The 19,368-nt window shown below is 43.7% G+C and overlaps 1 protein-coding gene across 4 annotated transcripts in view; it reads right to left on the reverse strand.

The window, feature by feature from the left end:
* Positions 1 to 2,000: 2,000 nt before the first annotated feature.
* DYNLT1 (dynein light chain Tctex-type 1) overlaps positions 2,001 to 19,368 on the reverse strand; it is a 599,949-nt gene continuing 582,581 nt past the window's right edge. For all 4 annotated transcript variants that reach the window (XM_044061985.1, XM_044061983.1, XM_044061984.1 and 1 more), the window contains exon 5: positions 2,001 to 2,475. In XM_044061985.1, the coding sequence (XP_043917920.1) occupies positions 2,405 to 2,475 (71 nt within the window). In that variant the 3' untranslated portion in view covers positions 2,001 to 2,404. The remainder of the gene's footprint in view (positions 2,476 to 19,368) is intronic.

Genomic DNA, 19,368 nt, shown 5'->3' on the forward strand with positions numbered 1-19,368 from the left:
TCGTATAGGCTCCTGGTGGACCTTACCGACACACCTGAGGAAGAGTCAGGTCGGTCCAAATAGGAGCTAAAGGCTTGTCCAGTAAATGGATCCAAAAACTGGAAGTACTGGGTCCGCGGTGTTGTAAAAGTCGTCACCGAGGATTCCAGTTTTGACACAGGCAAAAGGGGGATTATCTGCGCCGAGAGTGGCCTGGGAGCCGAAGCAACAGCCGAAGAGATGGGGAATGTTGGTGCCGAGGTAATGGCAGGCAATATGGTCGGGGCTGAGACCACGGTAGGAACTGTAACCGTCAGTGCAGAGAGCAGCACAGAGGAGGAAGTCAATCTCTGTAGGGGCCACTGAAGCCGAGCTCGGAGAAGTGGTGGTCGGAACTGAGGAGGCAATCCTGTGCTCCATGGAAGTCTTATGGGCCTTATGCTTATGAGGCTTGCTCCTATCACTGGCCGGCGAAGAGGGATCAGAACGAGGACTTTTTTTTGTCCATAGATGGAGGGGTTGAGACCTCTGATGCAGAAATAGCCTCAGAAAAAGAAGGAAACAGGCATTTGAAAATTAGTTTATTCCTCCTTTCATTCACTGTCCGCTGACAAACTGGCACAAAATGTCACAGGGAGGTTTCACAGATAAGTGTGGAACCCCCAAACAATATACACATTCCTCATGTAAATTGCTATTGGGGAGTTTACCATTGCAGGAAGAGCAATGCTTAAATCCCGAAGTCCCTTTCTTTTTAGACATACCACAAGAAAACAACACAACTAACCAGAGCAAGGAAAAGGAAGAAAAGAGAGAGAGGAAATACCAACAATGGTATTCAGAATACCATAAGGGTAAATAGGGCGTTTACCAACGATGGTACAAAAAAGGGATACCCGTGGGTAGAGCTGAATAAGATATCAAGAAATAGAATAGTTTGAGAGGAAAAACTCACAAAATACTATACATTTTGAAAAACGCAATACTTAGCTGGAGAGATCGGTGAAACACTGCTATATGGCTGTGCGGCAAACGAGATCTGAGGTAACTGGGAGAAGGGCATTTAGGGTAGCAGCTTAACTCGAGAGTTTTTGGTATACGCGAGCTTGGTATTAGGCTGACTCAGTTCTGAGGGCTCAGAATAGAACCCATCAGTGATGAATAGGAAGAAGATTAACAACTTCAGATGTATCATTTTTCAGAAATACTGTCAGGTTTATCTTTAACTCTTATGTAGCATCCTTTGATGGTGCTCTTCTGCCAGACTTAATTTTTTCCTTCTCTAATTTCTTACTTCCAAATGTTTGTATCATTGAAAGCAAACAGAAAAAATATGCAAATATACTGTAGGAACAATAGCTATAGTCTACCGCAATCACAAAATGAAACGTATTTGAAGTTCTGACTGAAGATCTTTGAAGAAAACAGTCTGCAGCTGCAAGTCATGACATGGCAAAAATCTCTAAAATGTTGGAAGTTAACCACTTGAAGCAAAAATTGAATGGTCTGACAACGCTTGCTTTAAGGGACTGTCTCATATCTATGAATGTTCCAAACAATGCAAATGACAAACCAGCAAAAATCTGCAGACAGAAAAGGGCAAAACAGTTTTAAAAAATCTGATGAGAATGCAATCAAGATGGATGAAATAAAATCCCAGTGTTATAATTTACTGTGACAGAAAAAAAGAGAGCGCATAACTGTGCAAGTTGCAAGAACAACTTGCAGGTTAGACAGACTTGTGCAGCTTATCCAGCTTACAACATGACACTGTGATCCTCAATTACTGAACTTATGAAAAACAAAAAGTCAAAATGCAATTGGAGGACAGCATAAACCCAATCACAGAGCCCATCCATGAGTGTCCCCAATGTTAGAGATATCAAGCTTTATTAATGGAGTGATATCCTAGCAAAACAGAAAGCAAGCTTTCTTGGAAAAACTAATTGTATTAAGGCATGTAAAAGCAAGACAAACATTTGAAAAACTGTGATTTTCTTTAGTTAATCAGTAAACACAACATTATTTTAACATTTATTAAATGTTCAACAAGCTCTAAAATGATTGGGTAACATTTCTGTTACGCTGCATTAACAACACAATGAGAAATGCTAAAGCTTCAGTGCTACTGCCTTTGTACAAAATACAGAACCTAATGTACAAAATTAGTAAAACAGAATAAATAAATGAATGTTATTGTATGCTTTAGCCCTTGAAAATATCCTTTGGTATCTCCTGCAAATGAAATGTATCCCTAAAACATTTTCTCAACACGTGACTTTGAAGTAACAGAAACAAATGTGGACAAGACAACACTAAACTGATAAGTGAGTTCAAAGAATTAGTAATACACATTCTGGCTTGAAATGCATGTGGAAAAAGTGGAGGATCTTTTGTCGACTTAAGTACGACAGCTCTTGACATCTTAAATTGCAAGACCAAAGACTGTAACAATGCAATACATGGTTTTGTTTTCCCATCTCACAGTGCAGCTGCCTGAAAAACAAAACATGAACATTTTATTCCCAATTAACATCTTGCAACTACTCTGTAAACTCCAATTTTGAGAGTTGTGCATTTACACAATACCATATGAATAACTCGGGTTTCATTTTTCAGAGCCTGCAATGTATGAAACAAAAGTTATATACTTACCGTAATGAAAGAGCTGTGTTGTCTTATTCCATCTATGTCAGCCTGTGGGTTATCGTACCAGACTTTGATCAGATACTGGCTTTTTCAGAATCTTTATGCCAAGAGCTCCACCTCATCTACCCATAATACTCTGCTCTAGCAATTTCTCCTTAGATACAGTTTGCCCCATAACAGTCCCCTGAAATATAACAAACAAAATCAGGATGATGAATATGAAGGCAGGGAAGAGACAGCAACACGAGTGGACACCCTTACGCAGGCCAAGCTTTCAAAGGCTTTCTTAAGGGGCACCTTTCTATTACATCTGTCTGTTACAAACCTTTTCCAATTGGGAGCATGCACTAAATAGTGACAATTTGGGGGAGGGATGGTTGAGATGGACAGAAGACAACACAGATCATTACAGTAAGTGCATAACTTTTTTTTCCAACACTCTTTTCCATTTGGTCTCAACCTGTGGGACATAGTCCAGAACTAGTAAAATCCCACTCTGGCCCTAGGAAAGAACATTCTTCAATATGGTAGAACCAAGAAATGTCAAGTTTGTAATGGGATATAAAGGTACGAGTGTTAGACCAAGTAGCAGCAGTACCAATATCATCAATGGAAGCCTGTAAGAAAAAGATGGTTAAAGTAGCTACTGCACTCATGGAATGACCTCTAGGTTTCACACAAAGACATTCTTTTCAAGTATGCAAAAGAAATACAATTAGAAAGCCATCTGGACAGGGCCACTTTGGAAACCGCTTTAGCAAATTGTGCCTTTGAAAAGGATACAAAACGGTCAGACTTTTTGAAACTTTTGATTCTGTCCAAATAGAACCTGAGCTGTCTATGCACAACTAAACAATGAAGCATATATTCAACCTTTTTATTAAAATTCAGAAAGAACACAGGCAAGTAAATGGACTGATTCAAATGAGACTGAAGCAACCCTGGGCAAAAAGGATGGATTGGTATATAAAATAACTATATTCTCATAAAAAAACAAGTAAGGGGGTGACGGATGACTATGCTTGAAGTTCTGACACTTCTTTCTGATGTAACAGCAGTGGAAAAAGTTAGTTTTCCATGACAACAATTTTAAGGGTACTGTATTTGAATGCAAAAAGAGAAGGCTAGTAAGTAAGCATAGTTGTGTCACACTTGCCATAACTGTAGATGTTCCAAGTAGCTCAATGTTGCATTACTGATTCTTGGGTCCTCCTGTCATGCTGAAGCTTGAGACCAACCCATTTCCAAAGTCTTTACATTATCCCTAGTCGTCTGGATGCCTAAGCAGTATACAAACATTCTGATGCCCAATGAAAGTATAAGTTCAAAGATGTATGGGATAGGAAGGGTAGTAATACACAAGTGAGGAGGAGAGGTGATGATGAAAAATATATCTGCAGGATTCTCCTCTCTCACTTGTACCCAGCAAGGGGAAAAGGAAAGGGTCAGCAGATAGAGAGGTTGGAAGGTGGAAGCTTGTACTGCAACACTGATCTATATGAACTTCTATAATTATGGCAAGTGTGACATAACTGTACTATGTTCTTTGTAGTCAATGTTGCAGCACTAATTTTTGGAAGGACTTCCAAAGATAGTGGAAGGGTGGCTGTAGCAACCTCTGCACTAACTCTAGAGGTGATGCCTAATTAGTAGTGTTTTGTAAAGGTGTGCACAGAGTTCCAGGTGGCAGCTTCTAGGGTGGCCTAGGTAGGAACTCCTTTGAAGAAGGCAGGGGCAGCTGCCTTGTGTCTGGTGGAAATGGCTTTGACATAACCAGGAAAAAAGTATGCCATAGTGAGTGTAACAGAACTTAATGCAACTGGCAATCCATTTGGATATGGTTTGGAGACAGGATTACACTCTTCCCCTCTGTGAAACCCATTAAATGTCGCTCTGCTCTCTTTGGGGTTTTTGTCCCATCTGAATAACACCCAATTTGTCTTTGTACATCCAAGGAATGAAGGATTGGTTTTGCTTTTTTCAGAGCGTTTGGAATGAAAACTGGCAGATGGACAGTCTGGTTTAGAGATACCACTTTGAGCATGAAAAATAGATTAGGTATAAGGGTTACCCTATCCCTGTAAAAAGCTCTTTGCACATATGAGTTTGTAGCTTGGATACCTTTCTTGTAGAACTGATGACATTACTGAGGTGGTCTTCCATGTGAACATCTAACGGGGCAGATGCTACTGGTTCAAAGGCAGGCAGGGTGAGTTTTTCTAGCACGTAACCGAGATCCTAGGTAGGAACTGGGCTCCTTGGGGGCCTCAAGTGACTGACCCCTTTTAGAAATATCTTCAGGTGGGATGGCAGGCAAGCTGAGATGACAGAAGCATGCACTTTAAGATAATAAGAAAGGCACTGGCTGAAAAGACCTGAAAGGTATTGCAGGACTGAAATGATGTCCGTCTGAGGAGGGCTGGTTTTCTTTCTATGGTACCAGATGGGGACTCTCACTTTCTGGTGATGGATTTCTTTGTCTTCTTAAGGATAGTTAGCACCCCCCAAAGGAGTGGTTAAGATTTTTTGGTGTTAAACTGCAATCCAACAGGCTGTCTAAACAGAGTGTGGCCAGGTGAGGATGGAATACTGTGCCCTTGACCTGGCTATGGAGGTCTACCTCCTGTGGGAAAGAGAGCAATTTTCCTTCAGTGAGGGTCAAAAAGGAGGGGAAAACCAGTGCTGTCATGGCCAGTATGCGGCAATGAGATTCATGCTTTGTCTGTCCTGACTTATCAGTACCCTGGAACTCTAGGTAAGGGTAGAAAAGCATACAGAAACAGGTTGGTCCATTTAAACAAGGATGCATGTATTTTTCATTTCACTGCCTGCTGAGCCCTAGAGCGGAACTTCTGAATTTGCCTGTTTTGGTGGGAGAAAAGTCCAGGAGCACCAATTCGATGGGTCCAGAATATCTCTGTTTTAGGAGTCTGCTGGGATATCATTCTGTCTCAGAATACAGGATGCTATAGCAGTCGGCTTCAGGTCTTCTGCTGACAGCCAAAGCTTCACAGCAAGAGTGCACAAGGAGAAGAGGATGCCCCCTTGTTTATATACCACAAAGCTGTGATGTTGTCTGTCCAAGTCTGTAAAGTTCCTAGTGTTGAACTCCGTTTAAAGGCTTTCATTTTTATTTATTTTACATTTGTTGACCGGGCTAGTCTAGCTGGATATATTTCCATTTTCAGTAGAGGCCCGGGGAGAAAAGCTCCACATAAAACATAACAAAGAGACACGATAATAATAAACACATAGAATACAAAGAAAAGAAAAAATTTGTAATAAAAATTGGTAATAATAATAAAAAATGGTGAATAAGATCAATAAAAATTAAGGTACATAATCAATAGTAGTCATGACTAGAGTTAAATCAGATTCAAAGCATCTTACTTAATACAAACAGGCTATATCTTAAAGCTTCTGCTATAATAGGATAAAAGTACAAGTAGGAGGAGAAGTAAGAGGAGTAGTGTTAGGTAAAATGGCTATGTGGACGGCTAACAAATCTTTTTGGTTGATATATAGGCTCATCTGATCTGGGGTCCAGATACCCTGCACATTCTTGGTCTGCAGGTAAGCCCTCCAGGCTGTATCTGAACTGTATGTAGTGATGTTCTTGTCTGCCTCTGTCAGAGAAAAATTTGCATCTGGATTCTGCCTTTTTTTAGGCACAGAAGGAGAGGAAAGAGTGTTTCCAGTGGTGGAGAATGATGTTCCCAGGAGTTGTTTAGAACCACTGCGGCTCTCTCATGTCTAGCTTTGCAAGAGGGATCATGAGTATACAACAAGCCATGTACCCAAAGATCCTGAGAAACTCTCTTGCTGAAATTTGTTGCTTTGGCAGCAAGCTGATCATGTTAATTTGTCAGGAAATATTTTTTTTTAATGTGGTCTTTTTGCTGCACAGTCGCTATGAGGGCTCCAAGAAAGATGATCTTTATCAGTGGAAGAGTTTGAGACGTGGAGGTTTTAGGGTAAGATTCATCTTCTTAAAGCAGTCCACTGTGACCTGTAAATAGTTTCTATTCTGTGGATTTTTCCTGGATGAGACAGTCATCCAGGTAAGGGTAAATGTGAATCCATAGGGTTTGTCAAATGAGCTATCACAAAGCAGTTGCTGAAAACTCTTGGAGCAGTTGACCAACCAAATGGTAAAGCACATAATCCCACAAAGTATTCCATCCTTCCTCAAAAGGAGACTTGGAACTAAGACTCCTCCTCATCAGAACCATAAGCCAAAGGCAAACACATCCAAGATGAATAGGACAAGGACCCTTCATCAGACTGAATCCTCACCCAAGGAATCTGGTTCCCTAGGCTGTTTAGAATGGGTAGAGGTTCAAGGAGGAGTGGGCACTAAAACCCTTTGAGGAAGCTTTGCTTCAGGGCCATTACGGCAGGAAACAACCCTGAGTAAACTCTTACCACTCCCCTCTGTGGATACTTAGGACGGATCAAAACTTGCTTAGTCTTTTCTTGGAAGGGATGTCAGCCCTAACAAATACCAGAGATTCTGACCCTTGATGAGACTCAGTAAGACTGCCTGGAATCTTCTTCCTGACCAATATAAGTGGAATTCCTCTAGGACCTTCAGAAATAATCAACAGCCTGAGAGAACTTGCGAAAAGACATATCCACGCCAGTCTGTGATGGGGTTGCAGCAGAGGAATCCAATGTAGATACTGAACTGCCTACAGAGCTATTACCTGCTTCTAGAGGGACATACAGTGGAGGCTGAACAGCTAAAGAATCCCACCGAGACTTCTTGGCCTTCTTACCTAGTGGGAGCATCTTGGGGTTAATGGATCCCACCATGTCACCCTGATCTAAGTGTTTAGGCTGTTGTCTTTCAAGATAAATGGCCAGGGAAGGCAAACTGTGAGTATCTTGGACACAAACGCCTTAAAGATACCGCAAGAGGTATGGTCGTGGGAAGCACCCAAACAAAAGAAACACCACAGTTTGCGATGATTCTTATGGGGAATCTGCCTCCCACACAGATATTTTCCCTTCTTGGTTGACAAACTTTAGGGAAGCCAAAAAAAAAAACAAAAAACAAAAAAAAAACCCCATAAAAGGCTAGGTATTCAGCACAGCAACAAGGCGTTTAGACCAATAAGCAATAGCGTTCTGACTGGCAGCAAAAAAGTCTTGGGTAACTGCATCCATAAATCACTTATGACTTATGTCCTGTGCAAGGAGCATGTGTGCGACATGTATGGTGCATTCAGGATCATAACGCTATGGCACACTGGCTGAACGTCAGGCTGCCCTGAGCGGAAGGTCTCCTGATATTTAAACAGTGAAGAGGGGAACATCTACTGTCATGGTAATATTTTACACAAAGTACAGTTTTGTACCTACCATAAATGTAGATGTCCGATAGGAATGCATCTGCAGTCCTTACAAATGGGTTGTCCTGTAGTCAGGCAGCCCTTCGGTCGGCCGGATTCCAAAGTCTGGGTCTGGCCTCGGCTGGTGTCGCACTTCACCCAACGTCATAGCTGCAGTTATTCGGGTATAAAGGCATCAGCCGACGCCATTTTCCTCAGTGTTTCTTGCCCCAGATGCCAGGTGCCCTCTTGGAAGGCTAAATTTGGATAAATGCCAATGATTCCAAATAGTAGAGAGCAAACACAAAAAATAAGCATGTATGTACATATATACAAACAAATACACCATAATAGATTCCCCAGCTAGCTATAAGATGGGCAAATACCCTAGGAGTACCACAGAGGGAAGGGTGGGTAATCCTGACTGCAGATGCATTCCTATCAGACATCTACATTTATGGTAGGTACAAAACTGTACTATGTCCTTCAAGGATGCATCTGCAGTCCTTACAAATGGGTAGAATACCATAGCCAAACTGGGGAGGAGGAAAAATAAAGTTATGGTGTAGTTAGGATCCCTTGCAAAACAGCAGTGGCAAAACCTGCTCGGGATCTAGAGTATAAAGGTAAATTATAATGCTTGGCAAATGTATGCACGGAGCTCCAAGTAGCAGCCTCTAAAATGTCCTTGGTAGCCACTCCTCGTAAGAAGGCTGTGGTAGTGGCTGTAGCCCTTGTAGAGTGAAGCCTGATGTTTTCTGGAGTTTTCTTTCCATGGTAGGAGTAACAAAATCTAATGCAATTTCCTATCCACTTGGAGATTGTCTGTTTTGAAATTGCTTGTCCTTCCCTTCCTGTTGCATATGCTACCAGTAGCTGGTCAGTTTTTCTATTGCCCTTGGTCCTGTCCAGGTAGTAGCGTAATTGTCTATGTACATCCAAGGTATGCAGCAGTCTTTCTCCCCTGTTCTGTGGGTTGGGGAAGAATGTAGGTAGGTGGATAGCCTGATTTAAAGAAACTCTGGAGACCACCTTAGGCATAAAGGTAGGATTTGTTCTCATGGACACTATCTTGATGGAAGATCAGGAAGGGTTGTACTGCCATTAATGCCTGAAGTTCAGATACCCTTCTTGCTGAAGTGATTGCCAGCAGGAAAGCAGTCTTCCATGATAAGTATTGTAATTCTGCTGTTGCTGCTGGTTCGAAAGGAGGAAGTGTCAATTTTTCTAGCACGAAGTTCAAGTCCCATGCTGGCAATGGTGGCTTCCTAGGAGGTTTTACATTTTTAATTCCTCTCAGAAACTGTCTGAGCAGAGGATGTGAGAAGACAGGAGGATCCAAGTCGTATTCTGCTGAAATAGCTGATGCATGAATCTTGATGGAGGAATAGGACAGGCCTGTGTGGAAGAGCTCTGCCAAGTATTCCAGGATGTTGGCTATGTTTACCAGTGACACATCTTCTCCTTTTGCAGTACTCCAAATGAGATATCTTTTCCATTTTGCTGAATAATTTTTTCTTGTTGAGGGTCTGCGAGCCTCAAGGATAATGTCTTTAACCCTTTGGGATAAATTTGGGTTAATTGGTCTTATGCAATGTTCCAGGCAGTCAGCTGCAGAGTTCTCAGGTTTGGATGCAGGTTGTTGTAGTTGTTCTGTGTTAACAGCAAGGGAACCAGGGGTAGTGGCCATATTTGTTCCCGAGACATGCTCCTCAGTAATGGGTACCAATGTTGCCTTGGCCAGTCTGGAGCTATCAGAATAATCCTTGGACGGTCCTCTGATCTTCAATAGCACCTTGTGCATCAAAGAAGTGGTGGGAATGCATATGCTGTCAGGTTTTTCCAACTGAAAGATAGGGAGTCCACCTTCCAAGCAAGTGGGTGGTACGTCCTTGTGCAGAATTTCTTTAGCTGGTGATTGCGTGGGGATGCAAATAAGTCTATTTCTGGGAGCCCCCATTTTCTTGTAATGGTTTTGAAGATGTCCGGATGCAGCATCCATTCGTGGGCATCCGTGGTAGTCCTGCTTAATATGTCTGCTAGAATGTTTTCTTTTCCTGGTACAAAAATTGCTTTTAACTGAATGTTGTAGCTCAGGGCCACATTCCAGAGGTCCAGTGCCATCCGGCAAAGAGGATACGAATGTGTGCCTCCCTGTTTGTTGATGTACCACATAACTGTGGTGTTGTCTGTCCTTATCATCAATTGACCTTGTTGGAGAAATGGTCTGAATGCCTGAATTGCCAGTTTTACTGCCAGCATTTCCTTTAGATTTATGTGTAGGTGCAGCTGGTCTTGAGTCCATAAGCCTTGTATGCACTTGTCCAGCATGTGGGCCCCCCAACCGAGGTCTGAGGCGTCCGTCGTGATGGTTTGGCTTGGTTGAGTACTGTGGAAGGGCAATCCTGTGTTTGATTGACAAGCCTGAGCCCACCATAGGAATTCTTGCTTCAGGCATGGAATAACTGGAATCTGGGTTTCTAAGCTGTGCTTGTGTTGAGACCATAAATTCCTTAGGTACCACTGTAGTTTTCTCATATGCAGTCTGGCATGAGGAACCAATATTATGCAGGATGCCATGAAGCCCAAGGCTTGCAGTACTTTTCTTGCTGTCAGATGGTTCTGCTTTGTTAATGCCAAGAAGTAGAGAGGTAGCTGCTCCTATTTTTCTACTGTTAGGAATGCCATTTGTTTTGATGTGTCCAACTCTGCACCCAAAAAGGTTATTCTTTGGGATGGTATCAGCCTTGACTTTTTTATATTGACTGTATATCCCAGGGCTTGTAGCAGGTAAATGACCCTTTGCAAGTCTTCTGCTAGCTTGTTTTTGTTGTCCGCTTGTATCAGGCAGTCGTCCAGGTAGGGGTAGATTTGGATTCCCTGAAGCCTGCAATGAGCAATTACTGATGCCAGGCATTTCGTGAACACTCTGGGCGCAGTAGATAAGCCAAAGGGCAATGCTGAGAATTGATAATGCTCTGATCCTGCAAGAAATCTGAGGTATCTTCTGCAATTTGGTCGTATGGGGACGTGCAGGTATGCCTCCTTGAGATCTAGAGTTACCAGCCAAGACTCCTTGCCCAGCATGGGAAGAAGCTGCTGTAGAGTCAGCATTTTGAATTTTGGAACAATGAGGAATGTGTTTAAAGCGGACAGGTCGAGAATAGGTCTCCATTTGCTCTCTTTTCTTGGTACCAGGAAGAGTCTGGAGTAAAATCCCTTTCCTTGCTCCATAGATGGTACCTTTTCCACAGCTCTCATCTTTAATAATTGGGATATTTGTTTTAGAGCTTCTGCCTTTTGATTTGGAGGTAGGTTTGGCATTCCTCTCTTCCCTGGTAGAGTATGGAAGTGAAACCTGTAGCCTTGGTCTATTGTCTGTAAAATCTACTTGTCTCTTGTGATGTAATGCCAGTGTATTGAAAATAAGGCTAGCTTCCCGCCTAAAGGTGCTTCTAGTTGCTCCCTGGTAGGCGGTGCCAGAGCCAAGTCACTGTGATTGTCCTGTAGTTGTGGTGGTGGCTGTGTCTGTGGCTGTACTTCGCTGGTTGTTACTCTGCCACTGGCGTCCCCTGTAGGCACCCCTGGATTGGTTTCTGCCTCTTGAACGCCTATTCCTGCCTCTCTGAGCTCTGGATGAGTCTGGAAAGGACCAATTCTTGGAGGGCCAATTCCTGCTAAACCTTGGCGGTTGGACCTGTAAGAAATCTTTTACTGTTTGGACAGATTTTGCCTTCTCTTCCATCTTCTTCAGCACCTGTTGTGCAGGAGAGCCAAACAAATTGATCTTATCCATAGGAGCATCTAATAGTTTGGACTTGACATGGTCTGGTAAGGCCTGCTCTTTTAACCATGCATGCCCTCTGATAACTGTGTCAGTCATGGCTGATCTAAAGGAAGCCTCCAGTGCATCATAGCTGCATTTTAAGGAATGGTTACTGACTTGCTGAATGTTATGCACCATTTCCTGAACAAATTTTTTGTCTAATGATTCATCAGAGGACAGTTTTTTGGTTAAGTGGTCTAGCATAAATTCTTGATACTGGATCATGTGAAATTGACAGTTCAAGGCCCTAGCTGAAAGAGTAGCAGAAGTGTAAACTTTTTTACCCCATCTCTCTAAGGATCTGGATTCCCTTTCTGAGGGGAGGGGGTTCTTATCAGAAGTAGCTGCTACAGCCTTAGGTCCTTGGGAGATAGTCTCGGGATCTGCAAAAGGAGCCTTATACAAATGGTAATGCGTGTCCGGGACCCTGTAGTATCTATCAAGCTTAGCAGGGGCCGGAAGTAGAGAATCAGGAGCAGTACAAGCATCATTAAATGCATCATCTACAACAGAAAGAACTGGAGGTATGGCTAAAGGCCTATGTTGTGGTAAATGCAGAAAGGTTCTAAGCCTTTTTCTGGAGTCTGAAAAATCCCGGCCCTGCCACTGAAATTGTTCCCTCATAGCATGCAAGGTTTCCCCAAAGGAAAATTCCTCAGGCGGAGAGGCAGAAGGGATGGACTCTTCAGCATCAGAGTCTTCATAAGGGGAGAAAGGAGCCTCTGGAGGGTCCGAATCATCTGAATCATCAGAGGAATCATCTGTAGAAAGTGGCTGAGGGGGCTCTGCTCTAGGCCTCTTCTCTGGAGGTGGCTGAGAGGCCCTGTCTGGTTGAGGTTGGGATCCCCGGATTAAAGAAATGAGATCCTCTGCTAAACTAAGCATTTGAGAACTAGAGCTAGGCCTGTGAGAGGGGGTCTTAGCAGGCACAGTCTTAGTAGCTTTAGCTGCTTTATCCCTGGCAAAGGCCTTAATGGACATGGCTGCAGGTGGCCTAGCAGCTCCACGTGCAGGGGTTGAAATATCCAAGGGAATAGTGTCAGATAATTCCTGAGAAACTGCAACAGCAGGTGGGTTTTCTGAAGCCGATTCCACAAGGTTGGAAGAGGCCTCGGTAGAAGGTAAGTTTTCGGCTGAAGGAAGAACCACTTGCTCGGTTTCAGCCGAAACCGAGACACTCGCGGTTGGCTTAACCGCGGTTTCGGCCGAAGCCGCGGACCGCGAGTGTCGGTCCTTTTCCTTGCGCTTTTTAGACATTTGCATAGTCGGAGGATCCGACGGCATAATATAAGCAAAATCGGAGCCGAAAAACTCCTCAGCAAATTCAGACCAACGTCTAAGCGTCCGCCGGTTAAAAGAAGCACAGGCTAGATAAGCTGCTACGTCGTGGTCTGGGCCTAAACAGGGTAAGCAGTAAGAGTGGAAATCTTTATGAGGTATTTGTTTCCCACAAGTTAAACAGTTATTCACTTTTTCTGACATTGGCTGAGGCAAGAAAGAGTCCCCAACGGGGTACTTAGCTTTTTAGAAGTCTTCGTAGTAGTATTCGGTAGTAGTAATCTCTGGTTCTGACCGACCGGCACTTGCGAACAGCTTCTGCTTCGGGCGCCACGCGGCAAGAAAGACTGAGGAAAATGGCGTCGGCTGATGCCTTTATACCCGAATAACTGCAGCTATGACGTCGGGTGAAGTGCGACACCAGCCGAGGCCAGACCCAGACTTTGGAATCCGGCCGACCGAAGGGCTGCCTGACGACAGGACAACCCATTTGTAAGGACTGCAGATGCATCCTTGAAGGACATCTGTACTTTCCTATTATACCTAGGTGTAGGTGACAAGTAAAACTTTCACTGTTTTAAATTTATTTTTCTTTTTTGTCCAGCTTTTCAAACACCTTTTTAGCTGGGGTGGGGTGGGGGAGGGTCTGAACAGGAGCTCCTTGTCTACAGAAACATCTAGTGACTCTGCCCTGACCTGGTCTGAAAGTGACAGAGACCTGAGCCATGTATGTCTATGAATGACCGAGGCAGTGACAGCTGCTCTACATAATGCACCTAATGCATCATACCCACATTTTAAGGATTGTCTGCAAACCTGTAAGGCTGCTTTAGCTATCTCCTGAACTTCCTTAGACAAGACGTTAAACAGTCTCTGTATTAGAAGCCCTTCATAACCAAATTATCACAAAGGACTTAAACGTATGGAAATGGTAGTTGTGCCCTCTTGGAAATGTAATTAAGGTACATGCCCTCTTGCCAAGCCTGAAAAATGTCTGCGTTCCTTTCATTATGCAGGAGGTGTGTAGCTGTATCCCTTTAGAGGACTCAGTAGAAACTACTGAAGGATCTGCTTTAGGGTTTTTGTAAAGATGCTTGTGCGAGTCAAGCGCTCTCTAAAACTTGCCAGTCTTTCTGGGAGCAGGAGGCAGGGAAGCTGGATGTAAAGAGATGTCGTCAAATGTTATCAAGCACCACTTGCACTGGGGAATACCTAGTGCTCTAATTAAAGGTAAATTCAGCAACTCCCTAAAGTGAGCCTGAGCTTGTGAGAATTGTTTGCTTTCCCAATTAAAAACCTCCTTTATTTTGTTAAGGGTAAAGAGAGGTCTTCTCAGGAACAGGCAGATTATAGGGTATCATCTGAGTCAGAGTCCATATTGTGAGTCTTCTTGAAAGGCCACCTCCCTAGACTTCTTGGATGAGGAGGCTTCAGGGGTACTGGTCTGGATGTTGTGGTGTTCCCTAGATTTCATGAAGGCCAAGAATTCCTTGGTGATTTTCAAGAAGTCTCGGGCTTCTGTTTGAGCTTAAGAAACAGAAGGCTGAGGAGATGGAAGAGGAAGGCTGGCAGTTCTTTTCAGTTTAGGTGGTGTCAGTTTTGTCAAAGGAACCAGAGGACTCTGTTAGTTGACTGCAATGTCAGTCTGGGTTTTCAAGGCTGAGGAAGTTAATTCATCTCCCTTATCCATAAGATGAACGTCAGAAGTTGTGGTCTGCACAGTGACTTCAGACTCAACCAATGATGTCATGGAAGAAGAGAGTGGTAGGCCTAGAACAATGGTGGTCTTCCAGTGGGTTGCAGAGTATTCGTGCTTAGAAGTTGCAAGACCAGGGTGCTGCAAAGGCGCTTCACCTGAGTCATTAGTAGAATTGCTAGCATGGGCCGAGATATCTACCACATCTTCAGCAAATCTTCAGTGTCTTTATTTGAATTTCTTGTCATTGTATTTTTTCAGAACATGGATAGAAGCTGGGGTTTGTGAAGACACAGAGGAAACCAAAACTGAAGACTCCATATGAGTGGTTAGGACTTTGTCCCGCATTTATGGGTCTTCACTTGGAAATTAGCACAATCAGGACAATTAGAGATGTCATGCTGAGACCCCAAACAGAACAAACACAAAGTGAAAAACTTTATGCAGGATTTTATTCCCACACTTCAAGAACTTAACTTTTTTAAACATTAATTTAGAAGAGGAAAGTTCCCAAGGGGGTACTTATCTGAAAAAAAAATATGCCTACCAATGGACTGCAAGTGTACTGTACACACAGTGCACAGCTAGAAAAAACTGAAAGGAATGGTAACCAAAATGTGACAGGGTCAGAATGGGGCAATGAGGATGACATTCTGCAACAGGCAGCCTTATGAAGAAACTTGATTATTAATGGCATTAGGGTGATAAGCATACAGAAGACCTGGGGGCCAAACATCCAGGACAGTGTCTCTAGATAACTGTCCTAATGGAGGAATCAGGACATAAAATGTACTGCACTTCATGTTGGATGGGGAAGAAAACAGGTTACAACACGGAGTACACCAGTGGCTGCTATGTCTGGATTCAGCATGTGCTCATGAGGCAAAAGCATATTCCTACTCAGACTGTCTGCTAGGACGTTTGATTTCCCCAGGAAGTGCATTGCAATTAGAAACCGTTGTGAGGACATCGCCCATTGCTAAACCCTTACAGCCTCTTGATACCAGGGATAAAATTCTATCACTTCTTGCTTGTTTAGATACCATACTTCTTTAATGTCGTCCAACTTGATAGTAATCACACCCCTGAGGAGGAGGTCCTTAAAGGCCTGCAACACAAGGAGGATTACTCATCTCCAAAATACTGATTTGAAGATTGGGCTTATATCGTGAACAGGTCTCTTGGACAGTCTTCCCTTCAGTATGCCCACGAACCCCAAAAAGGAAGCATCTATAGTCACTGTGGCCTGGTGAAGAGGAGAACAAAAGGTCGATCAGCGAGAGCCAGTGGGAACACCAAACACCACCAAATATAGTGATGAGAAACATTTGTAGCAGCCACTGGAAAGTCCGCAGGATGTGTTAGATGGGAACAATGAGCCTATAGGGTCCACTAAAACTCTCATGTGGAACCTCATTTCAGAGTACCAGACAAATAGATGATGCCATGTGTCCCAGAAGTTGAAGCACCAAAGTGGTAGAAGTTTTGTGAACCTGCAGGATACGAGATGCCTGCTGACATACAGAACTCAGTCTTGTTAGGAGGTAGTTTGGCTGTCTAAATGACCATATCCAAATGGCAACTGATAAATTCTAGCACTTGAATGAGCTCCAGTCTGGACTTTTCATAATTCACTGTTATGCCCAAGGACAGAGACAGCTGAAGCAAAGAATCTCCAACCTTGTTCAGGGGATGCTTTCATGGGACCAGTTGGAAGCCAATCATCCAGGTAGGGGAAGACCTGGAAACCCTGCAGTCTGAGCCATGCTGTCACTAAAAACTTGCATTTGGTGAACACCTGGGGATCTGTAGTCAGACTAACGGGCAGAGCCTTAGCGAGGAATGGATTGTACCATGACCATTTGGAATTTGGTCCGATTGACAAATCAGTTCAACTTGCTGAGATCCAGAATTGTATTTTCTTATAGGTTCATAGGTTCATACTAGGCTATCTGCCCGAGGGCATTTACAAGCCTAGCCCATAGTTTTGTGGCTTACGCCACCCCTTTAGTATGGGGAACTATACCCATTATTTTGCTGTGCCTCTGTTGAGCAGTGACACTGAGGTAATCCCTGGGGTATATCTGCGATCTCCCATCCATTGGTCAAGATTTCTCTTGAACAAGGCCAGCGAGGTGCTCTGCCTCACATATACCGGGATTTTATTCCACAGCATAGGGAGTCTTTGGGTGATGAATCTATCCCTCCAGCACGCCCTATTAATAGCCGTGTCGAGGTTTAAGTCTCCGCCCTTGTGGCTCTGACGGATCTAGATTTTTGAGGTGAAGCATATTCATCAAATCTGGGTTTGACATGGCCTTGTATGTTAGGCAAAGGTCACCTCTGAGCAAGCGGTAGCGACTGAATAGAGCTGGAGTTCTTTCAGTCGGGCAGCATAGGACAGATGTTTGAGACCCTTTATCCTTTTGGTGAGGAACTTTTGTGGCCTCTCCAGCTGCTGAAAGTGTCGGGTCAGATACATTCGAATGGGGCATTGTACTCAATCATTGGTCTGATGAGTGATGAGTATAGGGAGACTATGACCTCCCTTGATCTAGATGAGAATCCCTTCATGATAAGGTGGGCAATGTAGAAGGTATTCCTAACTACTTTAGCTACATGGGTGTCGAATGACAGACTACTATCAACCTGGGTCCCCAGGTCCCTGATAACTTCTTCTGTACTCAGTGGATTGCCACCTATTTGGTAGCTAGGGGTAACCTTGTTTTTCCGAAGGGTATGACTATGCATTTTTGGCATTTAACTTTAGGCCATGGCTCTGGCACCAGTTATCCGTTTCTGTGAGACCCTTCTGAAGGATATCTGTGTCAGATGTGTTTTCTACTATGGCCAGTTTGCAGTCATCTGCAAACTTTGTCAGCCATAACCCTCCTGTGTTTGCTTGTACTGGAAAAGTAGATGCCAAACAAGAGTGGGCCCAGGACTGAGCCCTGTGGTACACCACTTGTGACAGGCTTTGAGTCTGACATGGCGCCAGCAACTCTGACCCTGTGGGTTCTGTCACTCAGCCAGTTTGCAACCCATCTTGTGATGTATGGGTTAACATTTAAGCTGATGAGTTTTTCAATGATACCCGAGTGGGGTATTGTATCAAAGGCCTTCGCCAGATCGAGGTAGGCTGTATGGACTGCCTTTCCTCATCAATGGCTTTGGTGACTGTTTGAAAAGTCAACCAAGTTTAGAAGGCATGATCTGCCTTTGACAAAGCCAAACTGGGATGGATCCAAAGTCTGCAAATTCCCTATGTCTTTATTTATGAGGTCCATTATGATCCTCTCCATGGCTTTGCAGATAAGGCTTGTCAAGCTAATGGGCGGTAATTTCCAGGGTCGGTGGAGGCACCGCCTTTGTGAAGTGGGACCACAGTTGCAGTCGCCACTCCTGGTGCGTATCCAGAGGTAAGACTATGATTAAACAGCTGTCCTAGCTGTGGGTTTAATTCCTCGTTGAGTTCGTGGAGCACACAGCCGGGACACCATCAGGTCCCATGGATGCTGTGTTTTTGCTTTGGAGAGAGCAGTTCTCACTTGGCGTTGGAGATGTTTGGGGGCTGCAATCGCTGGTATAGATATCTCTCCTTTGGGGAGAAGTTTGCACTGAACCTGTCAGCCAGTATGTTGGCAATGTCTGTAGGATCAGTAATCTTCACATCATTTTGAACTAGTTCTGAGCATATCTGGGAGTTTCCTCCCAGGTTTCTAACATAGCTAAAGAAGGCCTTATGATTGTCTTTTGAGTCTTTAGCTATTTTTCTCTCAAAATTTGCTTTGGATGATTTTATGAGAGCTCTTAGTTTTTTACTTATAGTGATCAAGGGTGTCTTACCTTTTAAGGATTTTGCTCTATCTTGTAGTAGCTTCCTCCTTTTATTGTAGAGTTTGTTTATGGCTGGGGTCCACCAGAGTGGACGCTTGCCTTTGGTACAAAGAGTCTTTGTTTTGCTTGGGATTGCCTTATCCATGCAGTCCTGCAGGTGCTGGTAGAAGGCATTTGTAAGTGATTCAGCGGCTTGAGTACTGTTTTCCGTCGGCTCGGGGGCCTTAAAGGAGACCACTCTAGTCTTTAGAAGTGTGAAGTCGGCTTTCGAGAAGTTCTTTACTGTGGTATTTTTTATTTCAGGTGGGGGTGGGATGAGGACCTCCAGCGAGATTAGTTTGTGATCTGATCTCACCAGTGAGGGGTATATTTCCGGTGTTGAACATTGTGCTCCCATGTTCGTGATGATGAGATCAAGTATGTTTTCTCCTCTTGTGGGGATGGTGACTAGTTGTTCCATGGCATTTGAGTTTATGAATTCCAGGAACTTTTGGGCTAGGGTGTTTGGGCTTGAGTAGTGTTCCCAGTCTATATTAGGGTAATTGAAGTCACCTAGTATGATGGTGTTTGGTGATACATTTATCCCCTCTAGTGTTTTCAGGAAGGCCATGTGAGGTTCCTGAGTTTGTGAGGGTGGCCTGTAACATGCTACAATTTGCAGAGCAGTCTTGCCTATGGTTAATTGCACCTGGATGGTCTCCGATGCATCTTGCGTTGCCACCAGTCTTGAGGTGTGGGTGTCTTTGATGAATATGGATACCCTCCTTTCT

The sequence above is a fragment of the Protopterus annectens genome, chromosome 1.part0 (genome assembly GCF_019279795.1).
Source record: "Protopterus annectens isolate FY-2018-M chromosome 1.part0, PAN1.0, whole genome shotgun sequence".
Classification (NCBI taxonomy): Eukaryota; Metazoa; Chordata; order Ceratodontiformes; family Protopteridae; genus Protopterus; species Protopterus annectens.